The sequence below is a fragment of the Cladophialophora psammophila genome (genome assembly GCF_000585535.1).
Source record: "Cladophialophora psammophila CBS 110553 chromosome Unknown aczJe-supercont1.25, whole genome shotgun sequence".
In the NCBI taxonomy this organism is placed as follows: domain Eukaryota; kingdom Fungi; phylum Ascomycota; class Eurotiomycetes; order Chaetothyriales; family Herpotrichiellaceae; genus Cladophialophora; species Cladophialophora psammophila.
In genome coordinates, this window is record NW_006912946.1 from 152,527 (window position 1) to 168,030 (window position 15,504).

The 15,504-nt window shown below is 51.6% G+C and overlaps 3 protein-coding genes across 3 annotated transcripts; 2 read left to right on the plus strand and 1 right to left on the minus strand.

Annotated features, from left to right (window-relative positions):
• Positions 1-641: 641 nt before the first annotated feature.
• Positions 642-2,672, plus strand: A1O5_11339 (uncharacterized protein; the record flags this gene model as incomplete). The annotated part of the gene is made up of 1 exon (XM_007751911.1): positions 642-2,672. One exon carries the CDS (start codon positions 642-644, stop codon positions 2,670-2,672), a length of 2,031 nt encoding a protein of 676 aa, XP_007750101.1.
• Positions 2,673-3,140: 468 nt separating this feature from the next.
• Positions 3,141-5,774, plus strand: A1O5_11340 (AFG3 family protein; the record flags this gene model as incomplete). The annotated part of the gene is made up of 1 exon (XM_007751912.1): positions 3,141-5,774. The coding sequence occupies one exon, from the start codon at positions 3,141-3,143 to the stop codon at positions 5,772-5,774; it is 2,634 nt and encodes an 877-aa protein (XP_007750102.1).
• Positions 5,775-6,649: 875 nt separating this feature from the next.
• On the minus strand, positions 6,650-14,763 carry A1O5_11341 (uncharacterized protein; the record flags this gene model as incomplete). Its single annotated transcript, XM_007751913.1, has 2 exons — positions 6,650-14,583; positions 14,637-14,763. The coding sequence occupies 2 exons, from the start codon at positions 14,761-14,763 to the stop codon at positions 6,650-6,652; spliced, it is 8,061 nt and encodes a 2,686-aa protein (XP_007750103.1).
• Positions 14,764-15,504: the final 741 nt, after the last annotated feature.

A 15,504-nucleotide genomic window follows, 5' to 3' on the forward strand; every position in this document is an offset into this window, starting at 1 on the left:
AGGAGGGTGAAATGCGGATGAGTGACAAGTGGCTGGCCTCCTCTATGCCTTCCCGGATCTCTTTCTTCAGTCTCTCCTTCCTGATGGCAACAAAATCAATTTAGTGATTTCGAACACCAAGCCTCATCACAACAGATGGTATTCGGTCTTCCTGATTTCGAGCCACTTAAGAAAACGTGTTTGTTCTTCTTTTGTATTCAGTGCTCGTTCAGTATCTTCGGCCGCGCCCTCTCCTCCTAGACCCTCACTTTGCCCTCATCCTCATTCCCCTGCGGCACCACTCTCTCCAATTCCCGTTTCCCTTCAATCTTCTTCCGCTTGCACCTGCTCTGGTGGTTGCTGCATAGATCGGCGTCCCCGATTGCAGCCTCTTCCCTTCTGAGTCTGTCCAGGTGCCAGGTTTTGGCCAGGTCCAGTCTGTCGCAGTCGCCGTCTCCTTCCTCGCCGCAAACTACATCATCTTCCTTGGGTGGACTCTCACATCCGCAGTTGCAGAAGTTGTAAGCTGATGATTCCGCAAGGAAATGTTTAAGATTTAAAGCAACCTTTTGGATCCAGGTCAAACATCATCATGTCCTTCCCCCAAAGCTGGCATACTCACAATATCTAGACCTCGCCTTTTGCCTACAGAGAACCCCGACATGTTGGGTGCGCGAGCCAGAGCTGCCGAGTATCATGCTTTCAAAGCCGCTTCTGCAAGACAAGCAAGTCGTGAAGCAGAGGAGCACAAGTTACCTCCTAAGCCTGCACCGGTTTCTTTGAGCGCCTTCACCAAGAATCCTCAGCTCAACCGCAACAAGGGTCCCAAGGCCTGGAAGCCACTGATCTTGGAAGATACCCCTGAAGATGACAATGACAGTTTCGCGGAGAACGAAGACACCGTCTCTACACCGACCCGTCAGAAACGAGCCGACTGCAGTAACTCCCTCAACCAGGAGTCTGACCTTCCTCTCGTGCCGGGTAATCCGCAGCCGACATGGCTCGAGGCCAACAACACCAGCTCGGCAATCCCCACAGCGCCAAAGGCAATGCTGAGGTTGACTTCACAGACGCCGTCGCCGCTTGTCAATCCAACACCCCAACGCGTCCAGCCACATGCGATCATCAAGCAGGTACAACAAGGCATCAATCCCAGTGTGAATAGCTCCCCGAGCAATTTCTCTGGAATCAGTGGGTTCCAGCACCCTGGTTTGACGTGGTGGTTTGACTCACATGGTATGCCCGTGCTAGGTCCGGCCGCGATGCCCACCTTCCACCCAGGCCAATATTACGGCAATTTAATGGCCCCAGACGATATCAGCCCTTCCAAGCAGGAGAACAAACTCGCATCGTTGTCTCATGAATACACGGACGCATCTGCCGGTTTCGTCACTCCACATCATCACTTCACTCCCGGCTCAGGTATGATCGGGAACTCGGTAGTGACCCCAGCGACATTCGTTCACTATGAGAACGAACTCGGTTCCAGAAACCATTCGCAAACCTGGACCCTCGCGTCGGATCTAGTTGAGCGCCCGGCGATGCCACATGTGAACTCCGACAGCGTTATCAATATGGACGAAAACATTTCTGACGCTTCTTCTCTTTTGGTACCGAACGTCATCAGAAGTTTCTCATACCCCAATGCTGTTGGGGAGCCGCCCAAGCAGCGATTAATAACGGAGCAACCGGCGCCAGGACAGCAGACCGTCCGCCCAATTCTTGTCCTACCAGATGACGAACCTTACGACCGCAAGAATAAGATGCAGAGTTTTGTCGCAGCTCAACAGGCATTGGCAAAGACAGGGAAAACTGTTCTGCATAATCCCGATTTGCATCGAGTAAAGTCGAGTGGACCAGCTTCGCCAGCTCGCTCTAACAGTACAACAGCAACACCGGAACTTACCTGTCGTGCCCAGACCTATAGCCCTAGATCCATCATTATTCGAAACCCTCCTCCGGGGTTTGACTCGCAATTGAGCTCTCTTCAACCATTAGCACAAATCACTAACAAGGCCTCGGCTCCCTTTGACGCCTCCACCATGCGAGAGATCTTTGAGGTTGGGAATGATGATTGGTTCGAGCTCAGACCTGTCAGTAAGAGTCAGCGCATGAAAATGAATCGAGTCATGAGGATGTGTGCCAGAGCACAGAGTCCAGATGCACCACAGGGCTTTTTACAAAATTCACATATTGCGAGGAAGGAGAGTCTTCAAAATTGGATGCGAATTGCCAGCAGAGACAACAGAGCGGCTACAGGGACACGAAAAGTGTTCGCGCAGGTCGCTAAAGAATGCCTTGCTAGCCATCTGGCGATTGGGATCGGTGGTGATAGTGCCTTGAGCGACCCAACGTCCGATGTGGGGATCGAGAGTGCTGCAATTCGCGCAGTTGGAGACATCATAGCCAACTTGGCCGAGTCTACAGAGTCATCGGAGCTGAGAGTGGACACGGACACCCTAGTATGCAAGTACAAACCCGCACCGGACTATGCAATTGAGAGAGGTCAGCTTCTGATGGGCAACATTGGCGGCACGAGCTTTTTCGAGGAAAAAACTGGTGGTTTCTATAGCGCCCCAAGCCGGATTGCGCGTGATCCTAGGTTTCGACCCGCGGGAAAAGAAGCTGTTAAGGCCAAGTCAGAGGAGGAATGGAAACTTCGACATGACATGTACGGGAGAAGACGGATGTAAACACTGGGTAGGAGAAGGATACGGCTTGCAAGGTTGTTGGCGAAGTGGTCAAGTTGATCACAAATATGGGATATGGAGGCGATGGGAGCAGCAGATTGAAGTCTGATACATGTACTCGGATTCCATAGAGTAGAGCTGTAGTGTCAGAAGGAATCCGATAAATGAAACCAGAAAACAACCACGCCGTTTTATGCTGTCTGCACGACAGGAGAAGGCTGCATTATTCGGATGGCGAGATGGGCCGGTGGCGCAATCACACTGGGCCAAATCTATGACAAGCGCATCTGTCATGCGTACATCGGATCTAAGAAAAGTCAGGCAAATGTGCTCGCGTCAACTCCATTGCGCATCCTCCGATCACCAGACTTGCTGTCTTGCCGTCTGGGCTCATCATCCTTTCAACGCCTCCTCCCTCATAACCCCGTGCCCTTTTGCTGGCACTCTCTCCCTCCAGACTTCACGCCAGCAATGGCGGCAAGCTACCTGCGGCCGCAATTGATGCGCTCGTCAAAAGCTGCTTTTGAGTGCGCATTTTGTGCCCATCGCCGCTCCACCCATTTCGCCAGACTACGATACACTCGGTCATTACGTCCGCCTCTATCGAGATTGTATGCAACCGTGACCCCTGGTGATCCGAAGCCGCCCTCGGAAGATCCTGAAAAGCAGAAGAGGAAGCCTGAGAAGGCCGAGAAGGCCGAGAAATCTGCAGACGGAGCTGGGAAACAGGACCACAATGCAGAACCAGAGTCAAAGAAGGCCGGCACCCAAGAGTTTTCTCCCCTCACACCGGAGGAGATTAAACAGATCGACGATGTCGCCCAAATGATCAAGGCGGGTCTTCCCAAGGCGCAAGCCGACGCCGTCGATGAAGCTGCCGAGCTTATGAAAAAAGGTGGAATCCCCAAAGAACTCCGAGAAGTTCTTGAAGCGCGGCGGAAGGATCCAAGCAAGCGAATCGACCTTGGCACCACGGTGCGTCTTGTTGGACTCTTCACCAAGATGTCGCGCATGACCCCAGAGGAGGTTCGACAAAAATACGGCAAGGGCGCCACATCGGATGAAACCCCACTGTTCGATCAGTCAAACAAGAGCGAGGAACATAATAAACAACGCAAAGAAAAGCAGAAGCAACAGCAGCAACAGCAGCAACAGCAGCAGCAGGGTGGACCCAAAGTCTACGAGTTCAAGCTCGACGCCAGCACAATGATCATGACCGCCTTCATTACCTACTACTTGTACCGGAGCCTGTACCCTGGGGAGACAAGTCGGGAAATTACGTGGCAGGAATTCAGGACTACCTTCTTCGACAAAGGCCTCGTCAGCAGACTCACTGTCATCAATCGAAACCGAGTCAAAGTCGAACTACACCGTTCCGCTGTCGCACAGAGATATCCAGAGTCGCCTGCGGCTCAACCCAACTTCTATTACTACTTTTCAATCGGCTCGGTGGAAGCTTTTGAGAGACATTTGGACGAGGCACAACAAGAATTGGGCATCCCCGCGAATGAAAGAATCCCTGTGGCTTACTCTGACGAAGTCCCGCTGAGCGCCGCCATCTTCTCTTTTGGCCCGACGCTTCTATTTGTGGGTGCTCTGTTCTGGTTGTCGAGGAGAGCCGCGTCGGGTGCAGGTGGTCAGAGTGGGATCTTCGGCATCGGCAAGTCAAGAGCTAAAAGATTCAACCACGAGACTGACATCAAAATCAAATTCGCCGATGTTGCTGGTATGGACGAAGCAAAGCTGGAGATCATGGAGTTCGTCTCTTTCCTGAAAGATCCTTCGAAATATCAGAGACTGGGCGCAAAGATCCCTCGAGGAGCCATTTTGTCCGGTCCTCCGGGTACTGGTAAGACGTTGTTGGCTAAGGCGACTGCCGGTGAATCCGGTGTTCCATTCTTCTCCGTCTCCGGTTCCGAATTCGTGGAAATGTTCGTTGGTGTCGGCCCATCTCGAGTGCGGGACCTGTTCGCAAATGCCCGAAAGAACGCTCCGTGCATCATCTTCATTGACGAAATCGATGCCATCGGCAAATCTAGGGCGAAGCAAAACTTTGGTGGTGGCAATGATGAGCGCGAATCGACCCTCAACCAGATCTTGACCGAGATGGATGGTTTCAATACCTCCGAACAAGTTGTCGTCCTTGCCGGTACAAACAGACCCGATGTTCTCGACAAAGCTTTGATGCGACCGGGTCGATTTGATAGACACATTGTTATTGATAGACCAACCATGGAGGGCCGCAGGCAAATATTCAAAGTCCATCTCCGCAAGATCGTCACTCACGTCGACATGGAATACCTCACCGGCCGTCTGGCAGCTTTGACGCCGGGATTTTCAGGTGCAGATATTGCCAACTGTGTAAATGAGGCTGCCCTCATCGCCGCTCGCTCGAACGCAGCGTCGGTTGAAATGCTTCACTTTGAACAAGCAATCGAGCGTGTCGTTGGCGGCCTGGAGAAGAAGTCATTGGTCTTGACGCCAGAGGAGAAGAAAACCGTCGCGTACCACGAGGCTGGTCATGCTATCTGCGGTTGGTTCTTCAAGTACGCCGACCCCCTTCTCAAAGTGTCTATCATCCCTCGAGGTCAAGGTGCCTTGGGCTACGCCCAATACCTCCCCGCTGGAGGTGGTGATGTGTACCTGCTTAATGTCAAGCAACTGATGGACCGCCTGGCCATGACATTGGGCGGACGCGTCAGCGAGGAAATCTGGTTCGACACTGTGACGAGTGGGGCATCTGATGATTTCAACAAGGTCACACGGATGGCTACGGCTATGGTCACTGAATGGGGCATGTCGCCCAAGATCGGATACTTGCACTACCGCGACGATGAGCAGAGACTACACAAACCTTTCTCGGAAGAAACAGCGCGACACATCGACGAGGAAGTCCGACGCATTGTGGATGAAGCGCATAAACAGTGCAAAGATCTCCTATTGGAGAAAAAGGATCAAATGCAGGCGGTGGCGGAGGAGCTTTTAAAGAAAGAAATGCTTGTCAGAGATGACTTGGTGAGGATACTGGGGCCGAGACCATTTGAGGACCCGGGAGACTTTTCAAAGTACTTTAGCGGTGATCAGGGACAAAAGAGCGCACCGTAAGTTATGCCCTTCGATTACCGTCGCCCGTTTTCCCATCCACTCGATTTCAAGAAGTCCACGGTGCTAATCTGATTCGCATATCGGTTAGGCCACCACCGCCCACTGAGCAAACAGGTCCTTCAGGGGATATCCCGGAACAACCAGCACCTGCATTCAAATCCCTTTTCAGATCATAGGAAGCTCTCCTCCGACAATGCCAATCTTCTCTTTTGTTGATTCTGTCAAGCCGCAACCAGTGTGGCATTCCGACGAGGGGTGGGGAGTGTTCGGAATCCCAAGTGGTGCTTGTTTCTCATATCCATTGCCAGACAATCGGCAAGGGGGACAAGCACGGCAATTGCCACGCAGTTCCCCCCCCTAAACAACCCCCTTGTCACAGTGTGTTCGGCCATGAAAAAGGCTGAGTGGTCTCCGTCAGATCAGATGGCTGTACTCCACCGCTTCTGCTGAATACGAGTTAGAGGGAAGGCGCGGTTCAGTATACGTATGTAAATATAGGCAAGCAAGCAAGACTTGGTGGCTTTTTGCTGGTTCCCCCTCCATCCATATCCAGCTACAGAGCTGTGTAGAGGGATACCCCCCAAAATCACCCATACTCCTCTTTCTCCAATCACTCTTCGTGTCCGTTCTTTATGTGGGCTGTGATCTTATCCGAAGAAAACCTCGTGTGGAGATAGATGCGTGCGCGCATGTGGCGTGCAGGGCAACCCTTCATTCGGGTGAGATGGAGTTGATCGACATTGATCGGTCTTTGCAATAGGAGTCGCCAATATCCATTCTTTTTACCCACATGGGTATCAATTCTCGGGGCTTCGTGCCAACAAACTCCCGCGCGTACTTGGACCCCTTGTTTCTTTTCTTCTGGTCTCTCGTTACTATTCTTCGCCGAATCCTGCTTCACCCAGATCCACACGTCCCACACTCCATACCTCCCTCTCATCTTCCTCTTCATCCGAACTCAGCCCCAGCCCGCCTCTGACACCACCTTCCGCCGCCCTCCTCTCCCTCGCAGATGTTCCCAACTTGAGTGCCACGCGTTTGAAGTAATCTCCCATCGCCCTTGCCGGCCCCACCCCAAGCGTCTTGCCACCGTCTTCTGAGCCCATGTACCTGTCGAAGAGGGCAGATTCCTCATCGACCACATTGAAGAGTTCGAGAAAGGCTGCCTCCGCTGCTAACTTGACAGGGATGACGACGTCCCTTACCGATGCAAAAACCGGCGGTGCCAGGATGGCCACGAGTTTGTTGTCCTCGCGCAGACTGTTGCCGTGGTGGCGGAAGATCGTGCGGATGACCACCAGTGCAAGGCGGCGAGAGTCGATGTCTCCTCCTGGTGGGATTGTGGACGCGAGTGCTTCGAAGAGGGGTTCGCATGTTTCTTCAATTTGGACGCCAGAAGATATTTCATGCAGAGAGAGGAGGTATTTTCCTAATGCAAGTACAGCATTCTGTTGGACGAAAGTACCGCTCTTCCCAGTTAGCCCGTTGACGAGGACGTTCCGTGTATCTTCTGCGTATGCCGGATTTTCTATCAAAGTCGGAGCGCTTTCCAAAAGCACGGCGTTTAAAGCAAGAATTGACGCGTTGGTCGACGGCTGGGCGAGTACACGAGTCTTGATCAAAGTCGCAGCTTTCTCTGCGGGAAGAACTTTGATCATAGCCCCCAGAAGCCGAGCATTGGTCACCATCATATTATCATCCTGAACGTCATGTTGGCTGTCCATAAGCCCCAAGATGGATTCGCGGGAGCTGTCGGACATGTTCGAACCAACCTTGCTGACAACTTCCTGAAGGGCTTTTAACATGGCATTGCGGACACTGGCCTCGGGGGTCTTCGCGCCAGTAACGAGTTCGGCAATTAAGGGGTCGACGCGCGGTGTTAACGTGATGAGCGTGCTTAATGCTTTCGTTGCCCGTGTACGGAGAATTTCACTTGTCGGATCGGCGATCGATTTTGTGAATGTCCTTTGCAACTGAGGCAAGAAGGGACGCAAGAAAGTAGGGATCTTCTCGAGGAGCAGGTTGAGAGTGGACAGGATAGCACATTTGACATCCATTGATCTCTCCCCAACAACACGGATGAGCGGACCGGTGATTTGGGTGACAAACGGTTTCAATCCGTCAGGACTAGACCGCTCAATGATGTCTGATATACCCATAGCAGACTGGACTCGTTGCTCGGTTGTACCGTTCATCAAGCCTTGCAGGAAGATTTGAAGTACAGGCAGGATACCCTTAGGAAGCGCGAATCCAGGTAGGACTGATCCTGCTGTTCCAGCTTGCTGGAGGACTTGTCGGGTGGAGGTGACTAGTGTCTCCATTTCTTCTTTGCGCAAATGAGACTGCAGCTGGTTAAGTGCGGACCAGGCGGCTTTGACAACATCTTGGTCTCGATCGCCGAATGAGATGAGAAGGGCGCGGATGAGATCTTGGTTATAGCGGGAATAGTCGAGAACGGGATTTGCGAAGAACGTCGCTAAATGATTTGCAGCGAGCGCACGTCTTCTGTGGTCGTCATGCTTGATCATGGCCAACATCACACTCATGGCAGTGTTGAGACCATCGAATTCGTCAATGGAAGACAATGTCGCGTCGAAGGCCTCGTTCAATTCTCCTAGAAGTTCCTCGTCCTTGCATGTGACTATGTTGTCCGCGAGACTGTTCAGTATTGTAGGCAGTCTACGAGTCATGCTTGCACCTCCAACTTTAGCCAATGAAGCCAGCGCCCGGGCATTGAAGCCAGTGATGGGGTTGGTGAGTAGCGTCGGTATCAGGTTAGGCAGAATAACGTTGGCCCTGGTAGCTTCAGTGAGCAAAGTAAGCAGCGCGGACAGTGCATGTTCAGCCTCCGTTTCGCTCCGCAATAAATTCAGCAGATGTGGCAACACCTGATCCACAGCTCGTTTGCCAAACATCTGTTGAAGAGAGTCAAAGGATTCTGCTGCAGCATCGCGCACTTCGGGATCGGAGTCTGTCAGCGCCAGTCGGACAATGGCAATTAATTTCTTTTCGTGCTCTTCCAGAGACTCTGGTGAAGCAGCGTCGACAATCTCCCGGAGAGCAATACATATGCCTTGTCGTTTATCTGGATCGGTGGAAGATTGAAGGCCTTCCTCAAGGGACGGTAGCAATGAGGCAAAAATACCTTCTCCAGCCTTACGGATCACTTCGCCCAGAGCATTGGCAGCAATCTCTTTGTGCTCCATGTTGGACGAGGAAAGGCGAGCAATAATCATCTGAGATAGCGTCGGTACTAGTTCACGCAGTGTTCTCGGTGTTGCAACGAGTGCTTTCCACACGGCAATGGCAGCTACTCGAACTTGCGCAGAAGTATCGCAGCGACAAATGTAGAGAGAAGACAGGACCCGATTGCGTCTTTCTTCTCCCAAAACTTGAAGCAAGGATTGTCCAGCTTGTGTTGCAGTTTCGCCTTCCTCCTCGGCTTCTGTTTGAGCACTGACCCCGGTGAGATTGAAGAGGAGGTCCCCGACAAGCTCAACTGAACTGAGACGAATACGGTAGCTGTCGTCAGCCAGCCCACGTTGCAATTCTGGCAACAAGAGATCAATGGATTTGGTCGCAAAGTTCTTCACGAGTAACCTGCCTGCTCTGAGAGCAGTTTCGCGAATTGCTTCGATATCGTCGGCCAGGCCCCTGAGAATGGACGGAATAATTTGAGCAAGATAGTTAGCAAAGCTGTTGCCGAAACATGCCGGCAAGAAGATGAACAAAGTCATGAATCCTTCTCTAACGGTTGGTCTTGAGCTGGCGACGTTCTGTAGGATAGATGGCAGCGTTTCTTCAAGACGGCCAGTGCCTAGACCAGCGAGGACTTCGCTGAGTGCCTGAGCTGACCCGAGGCGATCGCTTGCACCTGTATCTGTACGAAGCGAGGACATCAAGCTTGGTATCAGATCTGGGAAGGCATCTTCGCCCAACTTCTCAACAAGACTGCCCAGAGCTTTGGAGGCGGTTGCTCGAGTTGCAGGTACGGGATCGACAGACGCAAGACGGAGGCCTGTGACAAGAATCGGTAGATGGGTAACGATATCACGCTTCTCGGTGAGATGTGCCAGACTCCCAATGATTTGAGCAGCTTTGCGTTTGGTAGATGAGCGATCATTGAGCCCTCGCTCTAAGATCCTCACAACAAGGGCCAGTGAGGGTGCGTCGAGATAGTGGACGAAATGAACCTTGATCAGCCCGTCCAAAGCTTCCTCTGTGTATTTTGTTGGGTCACTCAGTGCTTTGAGTAAAATGTCGACGAGGCTCTTGACTTCTGGATTTGTGATGACTTCCCCGAATCTCTTGAGACTGCTATTGGCAGCGGCTCGAACCTCTTTATGACTGTCTGTCAGCACCGATGTCAAAGGAGGTATGATTTCTGGCAAGCTTGTGGCTAGCTGTTGCGGATCAAGGTAAGCCATGGCACCGAGGAGGTCACACGCTCCTTTCTTGCTACGCCACTGTGTCTCATTTAATCCTTCGAGTAGTTCAGGAAGGACACGACGCACGCCAAAGGAGCTCAGGCTGGCAAAACATGTCTTTGCAGTGTCCAAGCAAGCTTCACGTACTGATGCGACTGGGTCGCCAAAGCATGTCAACAATTGGGGAAGCACCTCGATCATATATGGTTCAAAGGTCCGACCGAGCAGCAATGACAGTAACTCGTATGCCATCATTGCGCCTTGTCGCTGCTCGGGGCTCTTTTTGCTTTCAGTCGCACTTCGCAACGCGACCATCACCCTGTGTTGCCGCAACGCTGCCACACCTTTGCCCTTGACAACTCCTGCAAGACCGTAAGCTGCTCCTCGACGTGCAGCGTATTTCTTGGACTGGAAAAGCTGATCCAGAAGAGAGGTGATGTATGGTGCAGCATCGATAGTGGGAGGACGAACAAGTGGAGGCAGGCAATTGGCGACAGCATATTGAACGGACTCAGATGGTGTGCTGAGAGTATCAAGGAGCTTTTGTATGACATTCCCTGTTCGCTTGTCGCCATCGGGTAGATGTCTTGCCAAAGACCCATAGAGAATGATCACGGCTTCATTGACCCAATCCGACTCTTGAGTTCCTCTATCAGGGCCCTGCAACACTTTCTCGAACAGATCCATGAGAGGCTCTAGGCATTCTTTTCCTCGAGCTGCCACGAAGGTTGTACCTGTCTCTACCATCTCCGAGCGAACAGTAGCATTGCGATCTGAGAGGGCGCCGTCTGAAACTAGGAAGTTCATAAAAGGCACCAAAGCATTCCCACTCAGGACGGAAGAAAGCTCTTTGAATGCCAGTGCAAGGCCGCTTCGCTTCTCCCATTGATCAACTAGTTCTCCTTTTTGCACAATACCGAACTTATTCCGCTTTGGGACCAAGGGTTGAGCTTCCGTTCGATAATACTCTTCGAGGGATTCCAATACTGACTCTGTCTTCGAAGGGATTTGGATAAGCGCTTGCGCGAGAGCTTTTGCTGCAGCCGTTCTCGTCGACTGTGCCTCTGAGAATAAAAAGGGAGGTATGCTATCGACCAGTTCTTCGGTTACGGTGAACTCGAACTCTTCCCAAATCGCCAGCGCAGTCTCCGCATTTTCGTCTTCTTCATCTTGACAAGCAATCCATATATGGACCGAATAGTCAATCTCGGACAAGTCAATCTCTGAATGAATGGCCTGAAGAACCGCAGATCGGACAGCGGACTCGGGAAGGGTAACGGCAGACAGGAGAATGTCCCTCTCCTCGGAAGTGACATTGTCGGACATCGACCGAGAGAAGTCAAACAAACAATCTCTTATTATTCGATAGTGCTGGTTATACGTTTGCATTGCGCTGATCAAGTGGCGTAAAATATCTGCTCTTGGAAGGTGTTCATCGGCACCGGATCCCATCTGGAAAGATAGAAATTCGAGAGCAAGGAGGGCTTGTGCGTCAGCATCGTCGCCCGTCACATCTCCTATCTTTCCATTCTCGAGGACAGAAAAGATGAGAGGGAGGGCATAAGCAGTGCTGGCAGTATCAAAAGGGCGGTGCTCAGCAGCGAATCTCAGTCTGTACAACACCCTTGTTCCGAGCTCTGCAAGCGGCTCCACACAGAGATGCTCTGGAACGTTTGCATTCCGCAGAGACCTGAGAGTTGCAACGCCGACAAAAAGGCGCATGTTCCCGAGGCGTTCCGAGATCTTGTCGGAGCAGGCAAGATAAGCTGAGACGATCTCGTCTTCGACGATGAGCGACGCTCCCGCTTCAAGAGACCCCAGCAGCGCAGTGATGGCCGGAGACATCCAAAGCCCTGCATCTGTTGGCGGACCACGAGCAAGACTCTCAATGAATTTTGCACCTCTTCTGATGTTGCTTGAAATTGACCTCACCCGAGCCCGCGTAGCACTCTCTTGCTTAAGTTGAGCGTCGACCTTGGCCTGTTGGTCTGCAGTCAACTTTTTCTGGGGTGCCCCTTTCTTTTTAGCTAACTGTGCGCGTATCTCTTCTTCCCATTTGAGAACATCATAGTCTTTCTGGTTCTTGTTTTCAAGGATTCCATTTGTCTGCTGGCCAAGGACATCAACGACAATCGTGCCTTCAGGGGCTCGAGCAATGAGTGCTTCGGTTGGGCCTACAGCTTCCAACTGCACCGGGTCTAGATCTTTCCGAAATTGACGAATCAATGCTGGCGTAAAAATATCCGGCGCCACGAAGGCTAATGTAGCTGCAGAGTTGCAGGCAGCGATCTCGAAAATGTTTAATGGTGCCATCTTGCTGGCCTCAAAATGTGAAAGTATCTCTTTGAAAAGTTGTTCCTGTCGTTCCTTTGCAAGTTCACCTGGATCGATGCCAGTGGCGAGGCAGGTCGCAATCCAATTTGAGTTGATAATCAGCTCAGGGCGTAATAACACGACTGTAGATATAGCCTGTTGCTTCAGCACCTCAACTGCCGCTTCCTGGGTCATATTTTCCAGCCTGTCCCTGGGTAAGCTTATGCACTTCACCGCCTGAAGCAAGCGATTGTCATTCAGGGAATGTTCAGCCATCTTGGTCAACTCCAGTGCACGGGATCGAAGCACGTCCCAAATCCCAAGTACTATGCTTTGGCCTACTGAAGCTGGTCGTTCCGAGTAGGCCTGTGACAATACAATTCCTGTCTGCTTCCGCACACTCGAGTCAACTTCAGGCGTCAGTAGGTGATGCAAGATGGCTCTTGCCCATGCAGTCTTTGCTTCTTCTGAAGCTTGTTCGAGATTTTGCGTCAAATTGGTCAGCGCATATAGTGCCCACTGGCAATCGTCTGCAGATGAGAGTCGCGTATAGACTTTTGGGTTCAGGAGGAAAGACAGTTTTGGTCGAATGGTAAGACATTGATTTCTGAGTTCATCATAGGTACTTGATTTGTACTCATCTGTCTTCAGTATTGGCGCATCAAATATCGCAGGAAGACCGAAACCTGCAGCCACAAAACCATTCTGGGTTGCTGGGATGGGATTGAGGGCAACCTCGTCGTACGCATCTTTCAAAATGTTCAAGGCTGACTTGACGAATTCACGTGACACCCGTTCAGAGGGCGCGTTCGCAAGATGTTTGAGGACATTTGCGAGACACAGAACCCACAGTTTGCGAAAAGGAAGCCTTTTGTCAAGGGTGCCCTTTAGTATTAGATCCGAGAGCGTTTTTTCGATGGAGGAAGCTGTGACAATAAGCTGTAGATGCGGTGCTAACGCAGCAACCTCTTTCCTCAGCGCGCCCTCGTTAGCCTCCTTGGATGCCGCAGGGACGATAGATTGAGCGATGACAGAAGATGTGGTTAATTCGGGGGCGATTATTGATAGAGCATCGGCCAATAGACCACGCAATTCAAAGCTACCGGCCTTTGAAGCTTTCATCGCGGACCCGATTTCTCCAGCAATCTTCTGCAAGGCATCTGGCGACCCGCCTCTCCCAACAAGGGCTGACAGAGCCTTACCTGCACCATCGCGAATGGTGGCATTGGTAGAGTTCATGGCTGATAAGAGAGGTTTCACCAGTTTTCCATGAACAAACCCTGAAATATCGAGTGCTGTTGGCAGGCACAAGGCCAGCACCTCGATAGGGCCTTGGAGGATGGCCTCAGGCGATCTTAAGATGGCCTTCTCAATTGCGGGGACCAGGACTTCGCCAATGTCCTGAAGAGCGACGAAGTCGAGGAAGAAATCTTTGAGGCCCATAGACTGATTGAACGGCACGGGAGTTTTCGAGCTTATGATGGACTTGACATAGAAATCAAGGACTTGCTTTTTTGAGTCTTGAAGCTGTTCTCTTCTCTCTGTTATGCGGGCACTGACTCCAGCAATCACACCAACATAGAGGGCTTGACTGGCATTTGCGTCAGAGGAACTAGCAACATCTTGCAAGGCGAGTTGCAACGCCTTGTTTCCGACTTGTGGTGTTTTGAATGCGTCGCGCAGGCCTCTCCGGGCGATTGTCAAGGCCGAACCTTGAACTCCGCCCCGAACCGCTTTGTCTTCACATTTATCCAGCAGCCGGGCAGCAGCCAGGCATATTTTCCCAAAGCATTGTTCGAATGACTTCTCATTGAGCCGTATTTCTTGTTGAACCAGGCAACACCATTCAAGCAGTACAAATGCATTTCCAGGGGCTATGACCGCCTTTTGGCTCTCTTGTAACAGGAACTTTGTGACGGCAGGGTAGGCAACATCGGCGGAGGAAGGCGTTGTGAGATATGCTCGAAGGCATGACTGCACCGCTCGGCGAGACTTTCGATCTAGGTATCGAGGATACGTCGCGAGGAGAGCGGGCAACACGGTCAATAATTCTTTCGAGACCGTCTCATCTATGCTGCCAATGAGACTGGCCCCCTGAAACGGGACTTGTATGTAGCCTTACCTGTGATTTGGATACTGTGCTGCAATTTGCGCAATGCCTCAATGCGGAGATTTGTCGAACTGCTTCTGAGAGCGGCAAGCCAGGCATCCCGGGTTTCTAGAGAACCCTGTTCCGCGCTGTCCCCCATTGTCCATGAATTGGACGTGAATCTTGATTATTCGAGGAGACAAAGAACGGGAATGCTAGCTCAAGGGCTGAGACTCGAATGAAATTTACGATAAAGTGGATTCGGAGATGATTCGTGTGGGGGAGTCAAAGCGCAGCCTCGTCCCGCAGTTGTACAAGGCTGTGTGACGGAAGAAGATGCTAAGTTATTGTGAAGTACAATGCTCGCCCTCTCCTCGTCTCCTACAATTTCGCTGACCCCACTGGCACTCCTCTCCGACGCAAGGCAGCATATGCGAAATAGCGCTGAATCAAACGTGATTGGATGACACAAGAGCTTCACCATGCCAAGTTGAAGCAGTACCTCTCACTCGGACCGTCATAAAGCATAGATGCTCAATGGATCTCCAGCATCAAGCTTATGAATATTCATTTCCCTACAGAAGTCAACCTTCTCGGCTTGACCGCATTGAGTTCGCCCCTTTGATAGCGAAGGATTCTGCTCGGCATACTGGGTCGAATGCCTCAGAGGCTCTTGAAGGTTCTGGCATCTAACTCGGACCCTACTATCGATAGCCACTCTCGAAACACCGGCTCATCGTCATGAGAGGCGGTGATGCCAGTTACAATCGTTGAAAAGGGAACGCGGATGAGATAGCACACTTGCTTGAGTGAGATGTTACGCTGTCATCATCATCATCCTCGATGGGTTCGATTCAGTGCCCATTGGCATGCAGTAAAGACTACCAACTCGGTCTCCAGT